This window comes from Enhydra lutris, unplaced genomic scaffold (assembly GCF_002288905.1).
Source record: "Enhydra lutris kenyoni isolate GAN:26980312 unplaced genomic scaffold, ASM228890v2 scaffoldscaffold31, whole genome shotgun sequence".
NCBI lineage: Eukaryota > Metazoa > Chordata > Mammalia > Carnivora > Mustelidae > Enhydra > Enhydra lutris.
Window position 1 is genome coordinate 2,981,323 of NW_019154115.1, and position 24,229 is coordinate 3,005,551.

At 59.3% G+C, this 24,229-nt stretch overlaps 1 protein-coding gene across 3 annotated transcripts; it reads left to right on the forward strand.

Annotated features, from left to right (window-relative positions):
* Positions 1-556: 556 nt before the first annotated feature.
* LOC111153292 (semaphorin 7A (John Milton Hagen blood group)) lies at positions 557-23,556 on the forward strand. Of its 3 annotated transcripts, none has more exons than XM_022512227.1 (14): positions 557-797; positions 13,520-13,662; positions 14,173-14,214; positions 14,570-14,662; positions 14,879-14,963; positions 15,081-15,191; positions 15,846-15,985; positions 16,624-16,808; positions 17,702-17,810; positions 17,895-18,093; positions 20,874-21,001; positions 21,198-21,352; positions 21,557-21,618; positions 21,860-23,556. In XM_022512227.1, the coding sequence occupies exons 1-14, from the start codon at positions 620-622 to the stop codon at positions 22,219-22,221; spliced, it is 1,992 nt and encodes a 663-aa protein (XP_022367935.1). In that variant the 5' UTR covers positions 557-619; the 3' UTR covers positions 22,222-23,556. The 3 variants fall into 3 exon arrangements, with proteins under 3 accessions (XP_022367935.1, XP_022367936.1, XP_022367934.1); XM_022512226.1 differs by having other exon boundaries at positions 558-797; positions 13,511-13,662; XM_022512228.1 differs by lacking the exon at positions 14,173-14,214 and having other exon boundaries at positions 13,511-13,662.
* The last annotated feature ends 673 nt before the right edge of the window (positions 23,557-24,229 follow it).

A 24,229-nucleotide genomic window follows, 5' to 3' on the forward strand; every position in this document is an offset into this window, starting at 1 on the left:
GAGGAGAAAGGAGAGGGGAGGGAGTCAGGCCAAGATGAAAATTCCATGTTCTCATAGCAGAGCAATGATGGGGTGCTGAGTGCTCTCCATAGATCATCTACCCTCTGCCACCTTGCTCCTAGGGGAAAGCATCTTGCTCCTCCCTACAGGCTCAGAGAGAACTGTGTCCGCTCAAGCCAGCCTGTCCTCTTGAGAACCACAGCTTTCAGGGTCCACACCACTTAGCTGGCCATTAGTGAGGTTACCTTGTCTGTGCCCTGGGAGAGGTCCTTCCAGACTTCCAGGCCAACCTTTTCATGGGGTAGGGGGAAGTGGATCTGAGGAGGCTCAGAGGGGACGGGGCCTGCTACCGATCACAGGAAACCACAAGTCTGTCTAGTCCCTGGCAGCCTGGGTTCTCCCCTTGGAGTTGCCGAGGAGCGGGGGTGACAAAGGTGCCCTGGCGGTGGGCACTGCGCCCCTTTTGGCCAGCAGGGAGGCGAGAACGGCTGCGGGGGGGGGGGGGGGGGGGGGGGGGGGGGGGTCAGGCATTTGACTCCGCCTCCTCGCCTTAGCTCTGCTTTTGGTGGGGCGCTGGCTCAGACTAGGCTGCTCGCCGCTGTCGCTCCCGGGCTGCGGGATGACACCGCCTCCGCCCGGATGCGCCTCCCTCGGCGCCCAGAGCACCCGCGTCTCCGGCCCGCTGGCTCGGTCCTGGCTCCCGCTGCGGCTGCTGCTGCTGCTGCTGCTGCTCTGGACGGCCGCTGCCACCCAAGGCCACCCAAAGAGCGGACCCCGCATCTCCGCTGTCTGGAAAGGTAGGTGGCGCCGCGCGGCCGGTGGGGCGCGGGATCGGACGCCGCGCCGGGCGGGTGCGGAGTGTGCGGGCCCCGGAGGGAGTGCGTGCGCGCGTCTGCGGGTCCCGGGCTGTCCCCGCGGGGAGCGTGTGGGTCTGGGTGAGTGTGTGTGAGTGTGCGCGCTGGCACGCCGGAGCGAGCTGGAACGCTGCGGTGAGCGAGCGGCGGGGGCCGGAGCCCCGGCTAAGTCGCTCCAAGTCCGCCCCCAGCCGGGAACCGCAGCGCCGGGGCGCAGGAGAGGGAGAGGGCCCCTCTCTTGGCCGAGGGGCGTTCTCGGTCCTTCAGCGCCAGGACCTCTGTACAGGACCCTTTCTTTGGCCGGGACCCTCACCCAGGTCTCCTCTTCTTGAGCGGCGGGCTCAGCTGTCGCGCAGGGCGCAGGCTGGGCCGGCAAGGGGGGCGCGGACCCCTTGCCGCCGCCGCTGCGCTCGGGCTGCGGGAACAAAGACCCCGCTGCCTGCCCCCGCCCCCGCCCCGGCCCGGAGCGCGGGCCGGGTAAAGGGTGGGCACCCTGTGGTGAGCCGGGCCATGGTGCGGTGCGGAGGCTTGGGGCACCCGGGCGCTGCCTCTGCAATGCCGGGACCGGCCGCTCCCCCCTTGTCCGCACGTGGCAGTTGTCACCAGGAATCGGCGCCAGCGTGGGGGGCAGTGCCCGTTGGGTGGGGCACGGTCGTTGGGACCCCCAGGCAGCGGATCTGGGGCGGGAGTGCAGATTTTAGGCCGCGATGGATATGTGAAGAGCCTCCCCCAGGGGCGCCTCACTTTAGACCCCTGTACAATGGGTCAGAAAGCGGGCTAGGTGGGGTTTGAGGCTTTCTGCCATGAGGGACCGAGCTCCCCTCCCCTGCATTGCACACAAATGCTTCCCTGCCACTAGACCGTCAGGTCTCTGTCTCCCAAATTTGGCGGGCACTGCGGCCCCCTTTGGTGGTGGTGGATTCCCGGTGGGGGTTGGGGGACTGGTCTGGTCTGGCCCTGCCAGCAGCCTTTGATGCCTGAGGCGGTTTGCAGGAATTGCCAGAGCCTGAGCATTATCTGGGGCAGGTATTCTTAGCAGAGAGCGGAAAAAAATCCCACACACAAACCGAATGGCCCGATCTGCAGCTGCAGTGGAGGGAATGAATGTGACTTGCCCAAGGTCACTCTGCAGTGTGTGAGCTCACAGTGCGGACTGGGGGCTCTGAACTGGCACAGGACCAGAGCTAGTTCTGAGTTAGGGAGGGGAGAAGGATTTAAGCAAATTTTTTGGCCATAAAGGAGGGACTTTGGGGGCCAGCTGTGCTACCCAGCCAGAGTTCTTTCTGGTGGGAGTAGAGCAGGCAGCCCTCTGGTCATCTATTCATGGTGGACACCTGCACCCTCACTCATACCAGCTCCAGCCCAGGCTTTCTCTGCATTCCCTCTATCTTTGCCTTGCCTCAGTCCCCTTGGCTGTCCTGGACAGCACAGCGTTTGGGCACTCTGAAGAGGACACATGGCCATATCTGAGTGTTCTGGAATCTCCCTCTGCATCAAACTGCTTGCATCTGGCTCTGCTTGCCCCTACCCCCAAGTCTTCCCAAGACGCCTTCCCCCGTACTTAATGCACAGCCACTTCTGAGCACTTAATGTGAACCTCCACAGCCAGGGCACTTAGTCCCCACCCTGGGGCTATTTAAAGATGCTTTCAGTCCTCTTACCCACTTTCAAAGCTCCCAACCCAGCTCCACCTCTTCTTTCCACTTGCACACAGTTCACGACTGTGCCACGCTGGCCCGCACTGGCCATGCCTTCCGCTTGGTAATGCGCTATTGATCCCTGCTGGGAGTTGCCACCCCCTCACCTATCTTGTCCAAAGGCAGTCTTTGCTCATCCTTGCCAGTGCCAGGCGCCCCACTGGCCAGACAGACCCTGCCACCAGCCTCTCCCCCAGGACCACCAGCTGGTGATGGTATGCCTGGCTGACAGCTGCCTCCTGTCTCCTGTGGGGTGACACATGGCAGTCGGACACGAATGGGCTTGGGCAGGGCAAATTGGGGAGTAGGCTGAGAAGAGGACCCTCCAGCCCTGCTGTAGACCTAGGTCCCCGTCTTCCAGGCTGTGGGGTGCTGTGAGGGTGGGCCTCCGCCAACGACTAGACCAAAGATAGTGGGGTTTCTGGAGCCGCTTTTCCGTGAGGCATAGACTGGGGTTTTAGTTTTCAGCCAGGACAGGTGTGGGGATGGGAGTAGGTACAGGAGCTCTTCTCTGTCATAGTTTTATGTTGCTTAGACTCCTAAGCCTCAGGGAAAGATTTGATCAGAGAGTTCTGGGAGAGTCCCAGCCTGCGCTTGTTGGGGAAGTCGATGCCTTTCCAGCCTGATGAAGGCCAGGCCCGGAGAGAGACGGATGTGTCAGCACTGACCTGCCGGGTGCCCTTGAACTCTGCACCTGTCTTTGACCCTCAGAGCCCGCCAGATCAGGAAGGGCTCTGAAGATTGTTCTCCGAGGGCATCAGAGACACATGGACCAGTCATGGATGCAAAGTGTGGGCCTGACCTCCCTGCCAGCAGGGACTAGAGGGGAGTGGGTTTCAGGTGAGGGCAGAGGGTTGACATGCTCATGAAGCTGGGTACCCGTCTCTCATTCCATCCCTGCTTGGAGGAGATGGAGAAGCCCAGGAAGGTCCTGACCTCCAGGATCAGAGGTGAGCCAGCATGTCCACAAAGAGAAACAGCCCAGTCTCTGATCTCCACCTGCCCAGCAGGTTCTGCCCTCTCTCTTGTCCAATTAAACAACAGGATGTTATTGTTGACTTGGCGGCTGCTGGGGGAGCCATTATGGGGTGACTCCCCCGGGGGGGGGGTTGTTGTCACCTCCTCCAGGGGATGAGGTCACAGCTGAGGCTCCCCAAGCATCAGCATTTCCAGTGGAAATCCTTGCCCTCTTGGGGGACTTAGATGTATTCATAACCTTCAAGGTGAACTCCCCCTGCAGAAACCAGGGAAGGGGGGCAATTCCCAGGAGGAGAGAGGGGGTTTCCTGAGCTGGTGACGTCACTGGGAGCGTCCGGCCAAGCTGTGTGACCCCTCTGTCCTGGATTGTGAAGATTCTGAGAGCAGGCTGGAGTGGGATGGATGCTGGCATAGGCCTAAGACATCCATGGTGTGGGGAAAAGAGAGCAGAGGTCAGGCGCCTGGCTCAGGTCCTAGCTCTTTTTCTGTGTGACTCTGGACAGGTACTTGCTTTTTCCAAGGCTCAGTTTCCTCATTCGTCCAAAGCCGGTGAAGGGGGGAGCTCACACTTATCAGAGCATGCATTATCTGGGATTCCTGCTTCTCTGGGATGGGCAGAGGCTGCGGTGGCCAGTTCAAACCTTAGCATTGAGGAGAAATTGAAACCTGGGAAGTCAGCGGAAATCCTCAAGTGTTGTATTCTCTATCTTTTTGTCTCATGAGCTGAAGGCTGAGATCAGCTGGAGGAAGTGGTTCATTAGTTTGTAGTCTCAGAGGTGATTTAGCATGTTTGACATTTGACATTTGCTGGGGCCCACCTTGTACTGGTCCCAGGGCAGGGCTTGGGGTCCCAGGGATGAGAAAGTAGACAAGTTTGTAGACTTCTCAGTGTAGATGGAGAGACAGGCAGATCAACCTTCAGTTACAATAAAATGCAGCAGGACCTGTAACAGAGGGCAGCTATGGGGGTTGAGGAGGTACTGAACCCAGTCTACCTAATCAAGGAGGGCTTCCTGGAAGAGGTGGTAAGTTGGGATGGCAGGAGGTGTAGAAGCCAACTGGGGAGGGGAAGGACAGGAGGAAGTACCTGGTGTGACAGGATTTCAGACCCAAAAACGTGCAACTAGGACCAGGGAGAGGAGAGGAGCTGAGTGGGTGCTCCCAGCCAGGAAGGAGACACTGAGTTAGCTAGGGCTTGGAGGCTCTAGGAAGGTTTCTTGCAGGAGGGGACATCTGAGTTGGGCCACTTGACCTTACGCAGCCAGTGGGAGGAAGGACCATGGCTGGCAGGGGAGGCCTCTTGTGTGTCATAGCTCCTTGATGGGAAGCCAGGGCTGGTTTTGGGGAGACAGGAGCTTTCAGCCTAACTCCTGACTGCGGGGTGCCCCAGATAAGGCAGCCTGTATCTCAGCAGAGACTCTCCATGGTGGGGAAGAGTTTCTGCCGGCACCATCTAGGCTGTGTTGGTGGGGGAGGGGCAGATGTCCTTTCTGTGACCAGCTTCCCCTTCCAGGAGCCTTCACCTCCTTGGGGGGGCGGGGTTGTATGTAGATCATTCCTTGGGCCAGGGGGCAAGGGGGGAGTGGGTTGCAGGTGAGGGCAGGAGTTTGGCATGCTTGTGTAAGCTCTACACTCCTCTCTCATTGCATCCTTCAGGAGAAACAGGGAGAATTGGGCAAACTTCTTTGCAAAGGGCCAGGCCAGGGCCCCTAACATATGGATAGTAAGCCAAGGCTCAGACCAGGGGAAGGGATCCAGCAGCCTGTGGGGATGGAGACAGTGGTGAGAGTGGGTAGTCCTGGAGTTTGACAGCTGAGGTCCCATCTGACGTCCTGTCCTCCACCCCCAGCCCCGTGTCCCTCATTTCAGCCACCGCACGGCATCTGGCTATGTCACAAGAGACTGACCATACTTCCTCTACTCTGGTGGGTAGCTTTGGGGCCAGAAAGCTTCCCCTTCTTTTAGTTTCCTTTTATGGCCAGGCCTGTCTGCCCCCAGAAGCCTCCTCCCTCCCAGGGTGGGGGAAGAAGGGGTCCTCCTAGAGCCTGGAGGATTGTTGTCCCTTATTGGCCCCCATGTAAGAGAGCAGGCGCTTTCTCCCCTGGCTAGCCCAGGCCACGGGAGACTGGGAGATCTGTCCCCTTGCACCCCTCCATGTCACTGTGCTGAACACACAGTGACAGTTACCGTTTTCCCTAGTGCGGCATGGTGACCATGCCCGGCACCCACCTTATTTTCTGTCCATCTGTCTTCAGCTCTCCGCAGCACCCATGTTTTCCTGCCCTGCTGGTTGTCACTCCCTTCACCCTTCTCCTTTCTGCCATTTCTGTCTCACTTCCTCCAGCAAACCTTGGATAACTCCAGCCCACAGCCCAGTGGGGCACAGCTTAGGACGTCAGAAGACAAATGGTAGAGATCAGCTGGGCTAAACCACATATTCCACAGATGGGGAAACTGAGGCCAGGGATGACAGGGACTGGCCCAAGGTCATCCAATGACACAGGCAGAGCTGGGACCAGGGCTGTATCATCTGCCCAAGCCTGCTCTTGGCCTACATGCTCCTTCCCCAGGCTTGGGGCTCCCTGAGCCCTTTCCTTCTTGGCCAGTTCAGCTGAGCCCAGATTCTTCCTGCCCCAGTGCTCTCTGCTCCTGGGAGTCCCACCAGCCATGATCATCCTCCCTTCAGGACCTTAGGCTGGGCTGGCTCTTTGTACCTCTTCTGGTCTTTTTCTCAGGGCAGCTGGATGGACCTCAAGTCTGGAGGGCAGGTTGACCTGTGTCAGGACTTGGGGCTAATCTGGTTTTAACCGTCACAGCAGCCTGGGATTAGGCTGATCCTGCCCTGCGTCCTGCACCCCTGGCTTGCAGTCAGGGGATTGGGCTCTGTGCTAACGCCCTCAGGGGCAGCTCTCATCGTGGAGCGCAGCCAGCACCGGCCGCCATGCCTGGGACCGTCCGTGTTCAGCAACTGTAGGGCAGAGAGCAGGAGGAGGCCTGGGTTTGCCCTTGAGTTGCACACGGGTGCCTGGAGAGGCGGGCCTGCTGCCTGGTTAGAGAGGTCACCTGGGAGATCAGGAACCTGTAGCTATAGCCAAGGACTGTGACAGGTCAGTGTGGGGTTTCACAAGTGGGAGACATGTCCTTGGGAGGGGAAGAGCCAGGCAAGAGCGAAGGGCAGGTGCGTGGGGTGGAGGCAGAGTGGGGCATAGAAAACCACTCATGCTGTTATCTTCTGGACCCAGGGCTTCAGCCCAGCCTAGTAAGGAAGAAGGTCATGGCGATAAACTCGGTGTCCTGTCAGTGGCCCAGGAACCTGTTCCAAGAGGTCTGCGCCCGTGGCATATGGCGGTTGGTCCTCCTGCCCCCGTCCACCCCTCCCTACTATCTGAGCTGCCCTCACTTGCCCATTGTTAGCCTTGGGTTGGCAGGGCCCATGGGGTGAGAGGAGGCTTGGCCTTTACCTTTACCTTTACCACAGTCTGGGCAAAATCCCACCAGACAGTGTGATCTGAGAGAAGATGGTATGTGCCAGATGGTGTGTAGCCCAAGGTCAGAGGGAGGACGGAGCAGTGAGAGCTGGAGCGGCTGGGAGCACTTCCTAAAGCCCGGGGCCGGGGAGGGGGGCGGTTGGTGGAGGCCAGGTGTTCAAGGACAGGTAAGACCGTGTGCACAAACAGGAGGGGAAAGGGCAATCAAGGGAAAGGAGAGCACAAGCCAAGTTGCGGAGGAGGGAAAGAGCTATGGCAGAGAGAAGCAGAGATGGGCCTTGACTGCCAGGTCAAGGGGGAGGGCCCTGCCGGGATGGGCATTTGGGAGCCATGGTGGATTCTTGAGCTGCGGAGTCAGGGGTGGAGGTGAGTGGTCTTGGCAGATGCCGGTTGGATAAGAACCTGGCTGGGCAGATAGTGAAGAAGGGTTCATGAGCATATCCTGCCCTTCTCTGTGGTCTACTCCAGGCCACAGTGTTTTTTCTATTTTGGACAGAGATCTCAAGAGATTTGTCTTCCTCGTTAGTCATGCTGGTCAGCACTCAGTGCTGTGCTGCACCCCCAGATCCCTTCCACCCCCTCCCCCCACTCCTCATGCCTCAGGCCTGCACACCCACGCTCACTTACACAAACCCTCTTTAGGGCATCGTGGATAGAGGTCAGGCCTTCCTGTGCCAGGAGGCCTCTGCCCAGGCTCCACCCTCTCTCGTCCCCATTCTTCTTTTGTGTGGGACGCATTGGCTTGGACGCTTCCAAGGGCCCTTCTACAGAGCGCAGTGCTATAAGGCACAGATTCCAGAATCAATCTTCCTGAGCGTCAACCGCCACTCCACCACTTTATAGCTAAGTGATCCTGGACAAGTTCCTCGAGTCCTCTGTGTCTCGCTGCCCTCACTGTAGAATACAGGTCCTAAGAGAACGATGAAGTGGGTTAGTGAATCTAAAAAGCACTCAGACTAGAGCCTGGTGGATAGTAAGTGCAGCGGAAGGGTAAGGCGGTCGGGATGTCGCTGTCACCATCGCTGTCGATCTCCTCCTTCGTCATCTCTGATTTCTGGGGAGATGCAGACCTGGCAGCTTGGGCCCTGCCCGCTCTCCCTCACCGGCTGTGCTGGCGGAGTGCCCTTGCCTACCCCGACCTGCCCTGCCAGCACAGGCGAAGGCCAAGCTGGGGGGCCTTCTCTTCTTCCCCTGGGGTGGTGTAGGCATCCTCTGCCCTCTCCCCCACCTCTGCCTTGGCTCTGGGCCCAAAGGCAGGCCCTGCCCCTCTGCCCATCCTCTCCTTTGAAGGAGCTACCCATTGACCTTGACCTCATTCTGGGGCTTTTAGAACCTGCCCAGTTGAAGAACAGGCAGAAGGTGGGCAGGACATGTTGTCCATCCTGAGTTTCCTGCCTTCCCTTGGCCTTGGAACCTCCTCCCAGTTCCACGTGGGCCTCGGGAGGGGATCCTTCCCCCACAGAGTCCCCTGAGTCTGGCTTACCCCAGTGCCCCCTGCCATCCACACTGCCCCTTCCCCCAAAGCCTTCACTGTCATTCCCCCCACCTCCCCCCACCCCGCCTGCTGGTCTCCCCACCAGCCAGGCTGCTGGTCCTTTGGGCACAGTGGCAGAGTGAAGGGAGCACACAGCCTTGCTGACTTGGAGGGGCCAGAGTTTTCCTGTTTATAAAGTGGGGTACAGACACTTGTCCTGCCTTTTGGCAGGGTGGTTGGGGAATTTGCAGGCCAGTTGGTGGAGGCTGAGGGGGATGTTGGCTTCTTCTGCTGCCCCCACTTCCATTCAGAAAATTGTCTGTGACTCTTCCAGGACTCATCATGTGTGTGATTTGTCCTAAGAACCATGGTTGGGTCATAAAACTTAGGCCTTAGCAGGTACCAGCACCTTCAATCCACAGAGAAGGAAACTGAACTTGGAAGGCCCTGGTTACAACCAACCAGCCACCCGGCTGCCACAAGGAGCACAGGCTTTCTTGGAGCCCCTGGGCTGAGCCTCCATGTGAGGCACGCTCCCCTCCCATCCAGAGCTGACCTTGGTGGGTGGGAGGATATGTCCGTTCAGCCCAGCAAGTTTTCACCTAGCGGGCAAGGGAGGGAAGGATGGGGAGCAGGAGAGGACCCAGGGAAGTACAGAGAAATCACACACAGTGTTTTGTAAAGCAAGAAGCTCTCGAGTTATGGTCCTAGAGGGCTGGAGCTGGTGATGGGTAGCAGAAGTCCTATGCTGGGGCCTGGTCCCTCCCTGCTTCCTTGGGTCAGTGGCACAGTCCGTCTGGCCTCTGTGTCCCCTCAGCTCAGTGATTGTTCAGATCATCTCCCTTCCACCTTGACCTGTGGGGTATGGGTTGCAAAGGGTGGAGAGGCTGCACCCTAATTCCTGGGTCATACATGGGCCCTCCCTCCTCTTTTTCAGACAGGTGTGTGTGGTAGGAGACGGGGTATGGTGTGGTATGAGGGGAACCCGGCAATGCAGGGTGGGGTATGGGGATGGGGGAGGATGTGGCTGGGTCCCCAGTCTGAAGTCGGCCTGGCTCCTGCCCCGTGCCTGGGCCTCCCTGGGGTGGCCTGACTCAGGCATTTCCTGCTGGGTGACCACATTCCTGCCATTCCTAGAGCCTGCCTCAATGCCTACTTTCAAAGGGCTTCTTGAGGTCATCATTCAAGGCCCATCGGTTCAGTGGGTCAGGTTGGAAGGCTGTCCCTGCCCAGGCCTGACCGCGGGGCTTGTCCTTGTTTCTGCCTTCATGGTCAACACCATCCCCTCCTTTCCAGGCCTCATCCCCCCCTTGGGCTGCGCTGTTCTTTCATAAGCAATGAGGATGCGGGGACAGTGGGGACCAGATGGTGACAGCATCCAGAGTGAAGGAGAGGAGGGATGATACCCCTCCAGGCCAGCCTGCTTTAGGAAAACCCACCCTCTGGCGGCCCACACTTGCTCTAGCCATTAGGCCACTGGGACAATGGTGCGAGGGTGGTGTCTGTGAGAGCAGTCAGGTCTGATTCTTATCCATGACATCTGGCCTCCCACACCCAGCCATCTTCTTGACCCTCCTCTCTGGCTGGGGCTCACCCTGCAGCTCCTGCCTCCCTGAGGAGGGTGGGGACTCGGGACCATGGAGGCCAGCTGGGAACAGGACAGCCTGAGTGTGTTTTCTCTTAGTACGGAAGGATCAAGGATTGGCTCAGTATCACATGGGGGTGGGGGTGGGGGTCTTATGCCTTGACCCGCCTTTGGGGCCATGCCCTGGGCCCCTAGCCCCCTCCCCTGCCCAAACCCCTGGTTATTCTGGGAACTTTTAGCTACCACTTAGTCAGCCACTAATGCGTCAGGCCGGGGAGTGAAGGGGGAGACACGGTGCCAGACGGTGCTCCTTTTAGACATCTAGGATGGGAGACAGAGGGGGCTGGTCAGGCAGGGAGAGCAGGGGGGATGCTGGAGGAGGGGAGGCTCTCCGGATCCTAGCCCTGCCTGGAGGGGGGAGGGCAACACTGCTGACTGATGGGCAGTATCCTTGGGCATCACGCTCAGGGCCCTTGGGTCTAGGCATCCCCCATTCAGTCAGCCTCCTCACCTTGGTTCAGCTCTTGCCCTTGTCTGGAATTCTTTTCCTGCCTCTTCCTGACCCATCCAGCTTTGATCGCCTCCCCCAGCCCTTTGGGTTCACTGGGAAGCAAAAAGACGCATTTAAGGAGGTGACACTTCGTCACCTGGTTGGGCCTTTATAGGGGTGAACTCTGGCCTTGCTCAGAGCCTTGAAGGCCGCCCCCTCCCCGACCCAGCTCTCTGTCATGGTGCCATGGGGCCACGGGGCCTGGCTGTGAAGGCTTGGTGCTGCCTTCACTTCCAGGCAGCCCTCCTGCCCCTGAGCCCCCCAGCCCCCGCTCCGGCAACGTGAACAAAGCTTCCTTTTAAGTATTCATAGAGCTGCTGCTGCTCAGACACTTCCCCGGCACAATCAGGCCCTTTGAGGGCCTTGGGCAGCTTGGGAGCCAGGCTGGGGCTGGGGTGGAGAATGGGCCAAGGCCTCGTCCTCATCCTCGGGCTGAGCTGGTGCCGTCCTACCCATACCGGTTGCAGACTCTGGGGAGGGGCAGGAGCCTGGGGGTCAAGGGAGGCCATGCGGCCTGGACCTTGCTTGTTCTTCTGCAGAATGGGGTGAACAGTCCCCACTTCCCCCACCCTGGGCTGCTGCAGCTGGGATGTGCAGGGCGTGGGACTCAGGCTCCCAATCTGTGCAGGACTGTCCTGGGGCTGGCACGGAAGCCCCCCATGCTGTACCCCAGCCGCACAGCCCTCCCCCTCCTTCCCTTTGTGTTCTCAAAGATACTTCGTGAGCAGCCCTGAGTTCTGCGCTGGGACAGTTCTGTGTGTGAGATTTGGGGAGGCTTGCTTTCCGGTGACAGTCTCACTCTGTCTGGTTTTCAGTGTAGGGCCGGATCTCCTCTCCTATCAGGCTTGACTCCCCAGGGCAGGACTGCTCCCTGGCCCCCAGACAAGAACTGTCCCCGGGGCCCACTCTGGTGCCTCTTTCCCATCTACCAAAGCTGTGGTGGGCCTTGCGGGCCCCTCTGCTGAGCGGTAGGGTTCTGACCTCTCAGGCCCCAGCCCATCTCCAGACACAGACTTGCAGCCTTTCCTGGCCACGGCTGGCCAGGGGAGTAGAAGGGGGAGCAGCAGCAGACTGTCTGGATCCCTGGCTGGCTGCCAGTGAAAGGGGAGCCAGGCAGCTGACCCTAGCACTCTAATTTTACCCCCACTGGAAAGGGGGGGGGCCGGGAGACGGGACCTGCCAGCTGTGCAATGCCCGAGCCTCCACCAGCACCCCCAGCTCCAACCCAGTGCAGAGCTGGGCTCTCGGCACTGGCCTGCGTGGCCGGGGCTGCAGAGGGGGACCCTGTGGGGGGGTCGATGAGGACTGACTTGCCGAGGTGCTCAGGCTGTGCGTGGAGCGCTCCAGGGGAGCCAGGGGAACCCGAGGGCTGCGAGCTCAGCGGTTTCTCAGCTGGCCCACAGTGCTGGCATCTCCGAGCACCAATATCGTGAGCCAGTCTGCCCTCCCTCCTAGCGTGACCTTGGGCTAGCGTGTCCCCCGGGGGCCCTGAGTTTCTCCTCTGTGCTGTGGCCCAGGCTGCAGTGGAGGTGAAGACAGAGAATATCCACTTCCAGGACTGACCTGACTGTGCAGGGTGCTAGCCTAAGGGAAGGGATCATGGGTTTTGGGTCACAAGGTGTGCCCCCCACTCCGGTTGAATGCAACCTCAGTAGGGATGGCTCACAGGGCCTCGAGAGGACCCTGGGCAGATGTAAGGAAACGAGGGAGGAAACGGCAGCCCTCTTCCATGTGGGCTGGGCTGTGTCCTGCGTCTGTGTCCCTGGGAAGCTGGCTGCCCCAGAATTCGCTGCAGCTGAATAAATAGCAGGTCGGCTGAGCTCTGGGGTGAGCCCCAGAGTGGTCGGGGGCAGAAGACCAGCCATAGGCCGTCCCATCTCTGTAATTTAGTCCTGCAACTGGGCCGACCTCAGCAATGTCACCGGAGATGAAACATCTTCTCCCTGGAGGTAATGGCTACAGTTTCTTTTTTGGGCAAAATTGCCCTGGTCAGCCCTTCTGCTTAAAGGCCCAGGCTGTGCTCTGTGAAGTGCTCCCTGTCCCAGAACTGCTGGGGAGGGAGGGCCGATCTTGCCCGCACCCCCCCCCCCCCCGGCCAGCTGGCATCCCTGTGAAGCCAGCCCTGAGCAGGCCAGGCCACCGAGGGCAGCTGAGGGGCTGAGGCGTGGGCTGTTATTCAGTGCCTGCCACGGACCCTGTGACCTTGGCCTGCCTCCTTCTGGACTTCCATTTGCCCATCTATAGAAATGGGGAGGAGTGGCTACTCAGATTCCTTTCTAGCTCTGATCTAAGCTGGCCTGCTCCCTAAAGGGCGGAGTGGGCCCGGGCGGTGGGGAGGGGGATTGGAGAAGGCTTTCCAAAGGAGGGGCTGGGGTTGTGACCAATGTGATCTCTGGGAACCTTGACTCTAGGTGGACTGCTTTGAGGCCTTGCTACCCGCAGGGGACAGAGGTGGCTGCTGGCTCTGTCCTGGCAGTGGTGAGCCACACAGAGCAAAGTCAGGGAGCCCTGGTTGAGTCCCAAAGCCTGAGCCCAGCTTCTTAGGAGTAGCAGACTGTGTGTGCATGTGTGTGTGTGTGTATGTGTGTGTATGTTGGGGGGGCGTTGGTCTGTTTTCCCCAGAGGCCCCTAAATCCTGCCCTCATCCTGAGGTTATACATATTGTAGGATAGGGGTAATGGCTCTGGGGCAAGGACAGCTGGTTGCTGGATCCCAGCAGGGGACCCTTCACTTCTTCTCCTCATGGCTCTGAGTCCTGGTGGTGCCCTAGTCTAGACCCAAACACTGGCTGTGGGTGGGTGGGGGGGGGGGGGGGGGAAGGGGGAAGGTTTTTGCTGCCCAGGGCACAGCCTCAATGTTTCTACCAATTTTGCCTCCTCCCCAGGCCGCGCAGGACAGGACTGGGTTGACTTCGGCCTGTCGGAGCCTCACATAGTGCTTTTCCACGAGCCGGGCAGCTCTGCCGTGTGGGTGGGTGGACGTGGCAAGGTCTACCTCTTCGACTTCCCTGAGGGCAAGAATGCCTCTGTGCGCACGGTGAGCCTGGACCCCTCTGTCGGATCCCTCTGCTGGCCCCAGAAACAGAGCTGAACCCCTTCCTCTCTCTTCCCTCCCCCTATTTCTCTCCTTATCTCCCCTCTGGGATCCCAGGGAATCCGTGGGAGTTAGCTCTCTTCCTAAACTGATCCAGCCCCTGTAATATCCCATATACAATTCCTGGGAGAGGCTCCAGATTGGCACGGGTGTTGGGGCAGCGAGGAGAAAGGCCTAGAGCTAGCCCCCCAGGACAAGTGGATAGGGCTGCTGTGGGAGATCTGGATAGGAAGCTGGGTTCCACAACCCCAGGGCCCCTGTTTTCTGAGATTTCTGGGCTGATTCTGGGCTTTGGCTTCGAGTATCAGGCCAGACAGCCTGTGTGATCTTGGGTGAATCACTCAGCTTCTCAGGGCCCTCATCTAGAGAATGAAGTCTTCCTGAGACATGCATGGAAAGTACTTACAGGCCCCTGGCCTTGACAGTGGACTAACACTTTCCCCTCTCCCCCAGGTGAACATTGGCTCCACGAAGGGATCCTGCCTGGACAAGCGGGTGAGTGGGGGAGAGGCAATACAGAGGGGAGGCTGACTCCCTTGGAAAAGGGATGGGAGTCCCTGAGAGTCTGAGGAAGAAGGCCTGGCCCTGCCCTGGGAGCCATAGTCTGGGAGGAGAGAGGTAACCTTGGTTCAGGATTCCCAGTTCTGAGGGTCAGACGTGGTCCTTCTCTGAGGCCTCTCTGCCCTTACTCTGTTCTTGGAGTCAGCAGCACCCTCCTTCTGGGCTCTCCTTTTGGAGGTTGCCTCCTGTAGTCAGACTTCTGATGACTCCTTCCCCAAGACCGAGGGTCCTAGTGCTAGGCCTACCAGGACCTCCAGCCAACCTGTCTCCCTCCCCTTCTCCCGGGCAGGACTGTGAGAACTACATCACGCTCTTGGAGAGGCAGGGCGAGGGGCTTCTCATCTGTGGCACCAATGCCCGGCGCCCCAGCTGCTGGAGACTGGTAAGAGAGCCCCTCCCCGCAGAACCTGGTCAGCTCACTCCTGTCTGCGTGGGCTTCTGCCCTCTGTGTTGGGAAGGAGCTGGGGGGACTCTGAGGCTGGCCCCACTTTGTATAGAATCCCTGGGAGGAGGGGGACCCTGGCTAGGAAGCTGGCGCCCGTAGGTGGCAGTGGCCATGGGGTCACGTGGCTGTCTGACCCTCCTTGGCCTCCCCCAGGTGAATGGCACCGTGGAGTCGCTTGGCGAGAGGAGAGGCTACGCCCCCTTCAGCCCAGATGAGAACTCACTGGTTCTGTTTGACGGTAGGGCTGCTGCCTTGGGCTGGGGAGGGTGGACAGCTCTATGCCCAGCATCCCAGGCTCGGAGGAGGGACTTCCGGGAACTGTCTGCCCTTACCCATGGCCCTCCCACCATGCCAGGGGACGAGGTGTACTCCACAATCCGGAAGCAGGAGTATAACGGGAAGATCCCCCGGTTTCGCCGCATCCAGGGAGAGATCGAGCTGTACACCAGTGACACCGTCATGCAGAGTAAATCAGGCTCCGGCTGGGCTGGAGGGGCTGGAGGGGTGTGAACACCCAGGGCGGCAAATGGGGTTCTCCTGTGCCCCGGGAGGGCTCCCTGAGGGCCACTGAGGCCACAGCCCACTCAAGAAACCAGGGGCCTGAGTAGCCAGAGCTGAGGAGTTTGACCTGGAAGGGAGCAGGGGAACAACAGAGACAGTGGTGTGAAGGTGGGGTGGGCCCAGTACGCTCTGGGAGCAAAACGGAGGAAGCCACAGACCCAGCGTGGGGTCCCCAGGAGCCAGAGCGTATCCCTCTGCTGAGCTCATGGTGGGGCACGACACCTCCTCCCTCCTCATTAGGACTCTGCCAATTAGGCAGAAGTGACATAGGGGCCCCCAGGGACCTCGCCCCAGTCCCCAGGCATGAAGTCATTGCTCTTGGGCCGATGACATCTTTGTAGGAGAGGGCAAAACAGGTTTGGGCTGGGGGTGTAGTCTTAGGCCCCTTGGGCTATTGGACCTGCTGTTCTGAGTTTTCTCCTAGGTCTGATTTGCCCTGGGCTTGTCTGTAGAGACGCAGGGGAGCTGTGCGCTCACCTGCACACAGGGCGGGTGCACACAGGGTGGGTCCTCCAAGTAGACCCCCAGCCTCACACCCATTTGTTTGTGTCCCTGGCAGACCCGCAGTTCATCAAGGCTACCATCGTGCACCAAGACCAAGCCTATGACGACAAGATCTACTACTTCTTCCGGGAGGACAATCCTGACAAGAACCCCGAGGCCCCTCTCAATGTGTCCCGCGTGGCCCAGCTGTGCAGGGTGAGTGGGTGGCAGAGTGGGCAAGAGTGTGTGTCTGTGCCTATGGAGGAGCGAGCGACTGTGTGAAAACACACCCAGGTCAGGGGTCATATGTGTTTGCACGAAGGAGCGTGCGGGATGTGCAAGTGAGTCTGGTGGGGATTGTGGAAGCTGATGGGTGTGCACGGGAGGGTCTGTGAGGGGGCAGAGGTAGTGGGGCTTGTGTGCACGCCTGATGGTGCACACATGTGTGACTTCACGTGGAGAGTGAGCATGTTTGTGAGTGTGGAAGTGCATTTACGTGTGTGTTTCCCGTGACTGAAGGCACTGGGATGTGTGTCTGGGGCACATCTGTGAGCGTGTCTGTGTGTGTGTGTGTGCAAACACATGTCCGAGCTGCTCTTCTCCATGAGGACCTGGCACTTGGAGCCTGCGGGTCTGCACCGCCAGCCCTGTGCCCTGGATCAGCAAGGCCTGTGGCTGGCGCCCGGCGTCAGCACTCGGCTGGCGAGGACAGGCCATCTAGGCCTGGGCACCTGGCAGGGGATGGAGTCGCGGCCCCTCTCAGGGCTTCCGTGCCTGCTCTGAAACCTGGATGCCGACATCCCTGGCAGCTGGGGCTGGGGCTGAGGTGCTCTTCCTCCTCTTTACCCTTTCAGGGGGACCAGGGTGGTGAGAGCTCCCTGTCGGTGTCCAAGTGGAACACCTTCCTGAAGGCCATGCTGGTGTGCAGCGATGCGTCCACGAACAAGAACTTCAACAGGCTGCAGGACGTCTTTCTGCTCCCTGACCCCAATGGCCAGTGGAAGGACACTCGAGTTTACGGCGTTTTCTCCAACCCTTGGTGAGTGACCCTCTCCGGAGCCGGGCCGGTGAAGCGGCCAGTGGGGCTCGGAAGGCTTGGGCCCTGCTGAGGAGAAGGCTCACAGGGCACGAGTGCACAGGGTTGTTACTGGGCGGCGGGTGGAGGAGAGCCCGTGCTCAGGGAGAGATGAGTGCCTGCATGTTTGTGAGCCTGTGCACGCAGATGTGCATGCACATGGTCGCACCTGTGCCTGTGTGTCCTCCGGCCGTGTGATTAGAGTGGTGGCTGAGGCACTGGGAAGAGGCAGCTGGGCGCTATCACGCCTTCTCAGGCATGGTCTGCACCCGTTCATTCACAGCTCTTAATCACTCTGGTTGATTAAAAACAAGGCAAGTGCGGGTTGGGTGTGTGCAGGCTGAGCTGGGGAGCCCAGGGCGCAGCTCTGTTGCTCTGGTGCTCGTAGACCTGGTCTGGCTGGGCAGGGAAGGGGAGTCTGGCCTTCTCGGGGGGCAGCAGGCTGCAGCTGGGCCCTGGAGAGGCTGGAGGACCACCCAGCTGGAAGGCACGCACTGGGATTTTTATGGCCCGGAGTGAGGGGTGGGGGGTTAGCCTCTGAACTTGGTGATTCTGTGACAGAACACAGGTTGGGGGTCTTCGATTACAGCAGAAAGAAATGTGGTTGAACTTGCCTCTCTCCCTTCTCTCTTCCCTCCCTCCTTTCTCTCCTTCCTTCTCCCCTGCTATCCCTCCCCTCCTTCCTTCACTGGTGTTTGAGAATCTTAGGCACTAGGCTTGACCCCTGGGATAGTCCCTGTCCTCCCAGAGCTCACAGCCTGGGGGACTTGGTTATGCCCTTGTCTGGGGCTGGGCTGGCCTGGGTGTGTGGGGGTGGGGAGGGCCCAGGTCCCCCACTGAGGTGTTCTGTCCTCCAGGAACTACTCGGCCGTCTGTGTGTACTCTCTTGGGGACATTGACAAGGTCTTTCGTACTTCCTCACTCAAGGGCTACCATGCGAGCCTTCCTAACCCTCGGCCTGGCAAGGTAAGCTGATCCCCCGACGATGGCCCGGGCCTCAGACCCACCTCCCAGCTGTGCCACTAACCTGGACCTGTCCTCCTTGCCCAGTGTCTCCCAGACCGGCAGCCCATCCCCACGGAGACCTTCCAGGTGGCTGACAGTCACCCTGAGGTGGCACAGAGGGTGGAGCCCATGGGGCCTTCGAAAGCACCACTGTTCCACTCCAAGTACCACTACCAGAAAGTGGTCGTTCACCGCATGCAGGCCAGCCATGGGGAGACCTTCCACGTGCTTTACCTAACCACAGGTGAGGGGCCACCCTGGGACCTTCGGGCCTGCTTTGTAAGAATGGGTATGAAGGGCGTAAAGAATAACATAACTAACATCTGGTTAGATCTTTACACCTGGAAGGAAGAATTGATTGACCGACAGCTGTCAGGGGTTAGTATGTGTGGCTGTGGAAGAGTCAGGCAGGGAGGGCTTCTTGGAGGAGGCTGGGGAAGATGGAAGAGGAGAGGGTCTCCCAGGATGGGAGAAGAGCAAGCGTGAGGGTTCAGAGGCAGAAATATAGCAAGTCTGAGCCAAGATGGGTATAGCTTTGGTCCAGATGTCTGACCCAGGGAAGATGGTAGGAAGAAATGTGGAAAATCAGGAGGAAGGACTGGGTCACCGGTATCCCGTGGGCCTCTGCCAGGCAGAATGAGGAAATTGGACTCTCTCCGTGTCTGTGGGACTGTGCAGGTGCGGGGAAACATTTGATGGGGGATGCCAAGAATTTGGTGAGATATGAGGAAGGACTTACAGACAGCAGAGACTTACAGAGTCTCTCGCTTTTTTTCCTTTTTCTTAATATTTTATTTATTTGAGAGAGAGCACAAGAGAGCACAAGCAAGAGACATGGCAGATAGAGAGGGGGAAGCAGGCTCCCGGCTGAGCAGGTTGCTGGATGTGGGGCTCGATCCCAGGACCCTGAGATCATGACCTAAAGGCAGAGGCTTAACTGTCTGAGCCACCTAGGCGCCACCCCCGCTTTGTAGAGTCTTGCAGAGAACCACAGAGGGAACTTCCGTGGGGGTCAGGGTTTTGCTGACCCCAGAAGCCCTGGGAGATACCCCTGTTTTCTGGGAAGTCACCAGCTGTGAACGAGCCAGCCCCGGGCTGAGTTTCTGGCAACTTCTTGGTCCCAGTCTGTGGGCAGAGGGGCTCCTGGGAGCAGGCACGGAGATCAGTGTGGGCAGGGGCCACGGCCTTCCTTGAGACCGAGTGCTGATGCCATGAGAAAGGGCAGGGTCTCCCCAGGGGCCTCGCACCTCTGGGACCACACAGTTAGGGCCTCCCTCAGTACCTCCCTGCCACGTGGCTTCCTCTATTTATTGCTTCACCTTGTGGTTTTCTCAGGGCCATGTTGACCTTCGTGGCTGTTTGACTTCTGGAAGCCTCGGGGAGAGGAATTCCCCAAGTGGCCTGGCTTCTGGGTCCTGCGATCTCGCTTCTTTACTCCTCCTTTCATCCTGGCTGTACCCATGCGCCCCGTCCCTGCTCTGCTCAGCCGTGGCTGGCAGGGCACTGGGGTGCAGGAGAGGAAGGGTCACACAGTGCATGACTGAGAGCAGGAGATAGGACAAGGAAAGCTGCATGGGGCTGTGGGCTCCTCTCCTGCAGACCCAGGAGGCGAGCACACTTGAAGGATGAGGCCGTTGTCCCAGTTTATCTGTGAGGGCCATTGGAGAGGTACCATTTTGGAGCCTGCAGCAAGAAGGCTGGGGGCCAGATAAGAAATAGAATTTTCTGAGCCCTCTGCAGAGAGTGGGAGGCTCTCACACCTGGGAGAAGTTATGGGAGACACTCATGGGGCTGCCATGGAGGCGGCGGAGGGCAGTGTGGGCGTGAAGGCAGCGGCAAGGCTGGGGGCTTATTAGGACAAAGCAGCGTCTGGGCACATCTCGGAGCCTGCCAAGGGGGATCATAGACACATAGAGGAACATTCTAGGCGGGTGATCATCTGATCATCTGACTGCTTTTTTGGGGCAAGTGATGCCCTGGGAAATTGGGAAGGAGGGAGAGGGAGGGAGGCTATTCTCGAAACTGGGACAGAAGGTGAGTTGGGAATGGGAGGACCTGGGGGTCAGAATGCCCATTAGTCCCCGACAGGTATGAATGGAGACAGCACAGCCTCAGAGGCAGGCAGCCTGGTTCTGACCTTGGGAATCTCCATGTGGCACCTAACGTCCTTTTCCGATGAAAGATTTTATAAAAATTAATAAAATCCCCAAAGATTAAATGCAATGTAGAGTCCTAGATTGGATCCTGGAACGGACAAAGGACATTAGTGGAAAAAACCCAAAAATCCAAATAAAGTCTGTTGTTGAGGTGATCCTAATGTCCCAGTCTCAATTGCTTCATTGTGACCATGTACCACAATTACGTAAGATAGTAGCATTGGGGGAAACTGGGTGAAGGGTATTCGGGAACTCTGTACTATCTTTGCAACTTTTCTGTAAAGCTAAAAATATTCCAAAATGAAAATTGTATTTAAAGCAAACAACCCCAACGAGTCCAGGAAGCAGGGGAGTCGTAGAAGGAGCGGAGGGGTGGGGTTCTGACGTCTCTGGGTTCCAGTCACCGGCTGTGTGACCTTGAGCTAAGTTGCTCAGCCTTTCTGAGCCTCATTTCCTTCTCCCGGAATTGGGAAGATAATACCCGCCTCTTAAGGGTGTTTAATCTTAAGGACTGAGCGGTGCACGAGGCTAAGGCACAGAGGATCCACATGTACCGTGGACAGTACCGAGGTTTTGTTCTTCATGCCCCAGCTGCCCTTGCAGCCTTGGGGAGCTTTGGGCCTCCTGGGGTGGCCTCTGCGGCCCAGCCTCCGAAGCTCCCTGGGTCACCCCCAGGCTCCCACATCCCTCCTTAGTCATACTGTCCTCGCCCCGTCCTGCCCCACTCCTGTGACCCTCACCTGAGCCCCGACTGCCCAGCCATCCTCCTCATGTCTTTGCTGGTTGGCCCGGCCCAGAGGGAGGCTGCCCGGCTCTGGAGTGGAACGCCCACCCACCAGCCCACTGACCCTCTGCCCCTCACCCCCAGACAGGGGCATCATCCACAAAGTGGTGGAGTCCAGGGACGGGGAACGCAGCCTTGTCTTCAACATCATGGAGATCCAGCCCTTTCACCACCCGGCTGCCATCCAGGCCATGTCGCTGGACACCGAGCGGGTGAGCCTCCCCTGCCCGCTACAACCAGCTGGGCTACCCAGGGGATGGGGGACAGAGCTCCTTTGCATGTGATTTGCACGTCCTTTTAAGAGCCTCTGGGCCTCAGGGCCTGCCAAGGTAGGGCTGGCCTGGTGACTTTGAAGTCGGTGCTGGGGCTGGGCGCCCCGGCCTGACCTGAGTCCTGCTCTCCTTCTAGCGGAAGCTGTACGTGAGCTCCCAATGGGAGGTAAGCCAGGTGCCCCTGGATCTGTGTGAGGTCTACAGTGGGGGCTGCCACGGCTGCCTCATGGCCCGAGACCCCTACTGCGGCTGGGACCAGGGCCGCTGTGTCTCCATCTACAGCTCTCCAGGGTACGTGGGCCCAAATTCCTTGTCCCTGGGAGCAGGTGAACACGGGAATAGGGGTGGTCTTGGTGGGCTGCAAGAGGTGCGGGGGGAGGGGTGAGTGGGGTGGGGGGGAACGCTGCTGCTGATCCTGGGTAGGGACAAGGATGGGGAAAGGCCTGGACTTGTGGCCTCCTGCCTGCTTAGCCTCTCTCCCCCTTCCAACTCCAGGCCAGTGTTGCAGTCCATTAATCCAGACGAGCCACACACAGAGTGCCCCAACCCCAAACCAGGTACCCGATCTGGCCCTGCTAGGGCCCGTGTCCGAGATGAGGCAGGACAGTCCTGCAGAGGGGACACCCTTTGGTCTGGGCTGGTTGTGGAGAGGGGAATGGTGAGGGAGGCAGGGGAGAGTCGGGAGGAGGTGTTCATTTCAAAGCGTTGGCCCTGGAGCCCTCCTCAGCAGAGGAGAACACAGCCTGCCTTGGGAGCCCTGGCCCCCTCCTCATAGCTGCCTCCCCCATCCCTCTCCAGATAGTGCCCCACTGCAGAAGGTTTCCCTTGCTCCGAACTCTCGTTACTACCTGAGCTGCCCCGTGGAGTCCCGTCATGCCACCTATTCGTGGCGCCACGAGCAGAACGTGGAGCAGAGCTGCGAGCCGGGCCACCAGAGCCCCAACTGCATCCTGTTCATCGAGAACCTCACAGCCCGCCAGTACGGCCACTATCGCTGCGAGGCCCAGGAGGGTTCCTACTTCCGGGAGGCTCAGCACTGGGAGCTGCTGCCCGAGGATGGCGCCACAGCCGAGCACTTGCTGGGCCGTGCCAGGGCCCTGGCCACCTCCCTCTGGCTGGGTGTCCTGCCCACGCTCGCTCTTGGCCTGCTGGTCCACTAGGGCCTCCTGGGGCTGGGCATGGTGCAGGTTCCTGCAGCCTAGGGGGCCCCAGAAGAGTCTCCCATCCAGAGCCGGCCGGGTCCGGCGAGCTCCTGGCCCGCTACTTCTTTCCAGGGAGACTGCGTAACCCGATGAAGGACACCAGGCCTGGAGATGGCCAGCCGCAGGCGGCTGCTGGGCCCACGTGGGGCACGGGGGCTGGGGGCCATGGAAGGAAGGCGCTGTTGTGAAGCTGGGGCATTGAGGACTTCAGACTTTATCTTCTGGAGAATACTTTTCGAACACCCCCTCCTCAAACTCGACTAAATGCAGTGATGTCCCCAGCCCAAGAGCCCGTGGGCCAGAGAACGGGGTTTGGAGAGGGAAGCTGGGACCCCGGCTTTGGGCCTTGGGGCTGAGGCCTGAGTCCTTCCGGACTCTCCATATCCCGACTGCCCCCTCCTCCCTCCTCCTGCTGTGGCCGGGGGTGGCCGCTGTTCCCGCAGGCCCAGGGCTGCCTTCTGCGGCTCCCTCACCAGCCCTGGGTCCCACCAGGCAGCGGCCTTGCATGTTTATTGAAGGATGTTTGCTTTCCGGACGGAAGGACGGAAAAAGCTCTATTTTTATGTTAGGCTTATTTCATGTATAGCTAATTCTGACTGCATCTGTATGAAAATACCAAAACTACATGCTGGGGGTGGGGTGGGACAGGGAGGGGACTGGGGAAGACATGGGCTGGGGTGGGGGGTCCCAGTCTGAGGCTCCGGGGACGGGATAAGAGTTTAGGGACAGGCATGGGTTCGCAGAGAGTGGCATGAGCTGGCTCTGCCCTGGGATCCCAGTCTGAGGGGAATATGGTCCCAGTCCCCCGGTATGAGGGGCAGTTCTGGGGGGCGGGTAGGGTGAGGGAGACAGGGGAGAACAAAGGAGAAACTGAGCCCTAGGTTCACCACATTCATATAGAAGGAGGAGCCGGGTCCTCAGGGGGAGGTTCCAGGACTCTGCCCTTGGCATGGGGGGTGGGGGGGCGGGGGGTCCCTTCCCCGCCCCTCAGCCCTCTTCCCCAGGGGCTGTGCTTCCATGCTCCTAGTCTCCCACCTTCAGCTCAGGACATGTTATAACTTAGGCTAAACTGTGAATTCCGGTGGGGACAGCCTGGGCCAAGCTCTCTAGGTGCGTGGCTCTGCCCCCAGCCCTGTCCATGGATTTCAGCAGAGAGCCGGGCCCTTCTCTGGCTGTGTCTAGCCAGCTCAGGGCAGGGCCTGGGGCTGGTGGCCTTCCAGCTTTGGCCCCTGCATCTCTTCTCAATGCACTTTAATAATGTAACATATTACTAATAAACAGACTATTTATTTACCTGTGCCTGCCTCTTGCCTGCAAAGCCATCCTGGTCGGGGAGACAGGGGTGGGGGGGCGGGGGTTCTTACCTCCTGCCTGTGTGAGCATCACACACACTTACTGTCTCTGCCCTTGGAGCCCAGGAAGCGCTCAGCAGTGCTCCTAGCTAATGAGCTAATGAGAGGCACAAACGGGATCCGAACCCACATCTCCCGAGAAGCGTCCTGCCTGCCAAGCTGCTGAAGGGAGTTAGGCGGCTCTTCAGAGGGACAGTGGGCCAGACAAGGGCAGGACCAGAAATGGGGGCACCCAGAGGGAGGGATGCAGAGAAGGAAACCTGGAGGCCTCCCAGGGCCTTGTCGCCCCTTCGTTCCTTTCTTGCCTGTCCCTGGAGGTAGGGACACAGGCCTTTTGGGGTCTGTGGAAGATTGTCCCGAGCAATAGCTGCTAGAAAGGGGGACGTGGCAGGTTTGGGACGGGTCCCCTCTCTGAGTCTGAGCCCTGCTTTGGGGTGGCTCTGGCAGACACAGGACTAGAATCACCCACCACCCGTGGCACCCCCTCCCTGTCAGTCTGCCCTGTGCTTTCCTGGGCCAGCCCCCCTGACTGAAGATTCTGCCTGTCTCTTTCCTCCCCACACCCAGCCTCCCCAGGATGACTTAGGCAACAGCAAGTGTTTGGGGCCAGGAGT

Coding starts and splice junctions, on each gene's coding strand:
- LOC111153292 (XM_022512226.1), top strand. CDS start 620: ATGACACCGCCTCCGCCCGGATGCGCCTCCCTCGGCGCCCAGAGCACC. Junction 15,192..15,845: donor CAGTGACACCGTCATGCAGA/GTAAATCAGGCT, acceptor TGTCCCTGGCAG/ACCCGCAGTTCATCAAGGCT. Junction 16,809..17,701: donor GGCGTTTTCTCCAACCCTTG/GTGAGTGACCCT, acceptor TCTGTCCTCCAG/GAACTACTCGGCCGTCTGTG.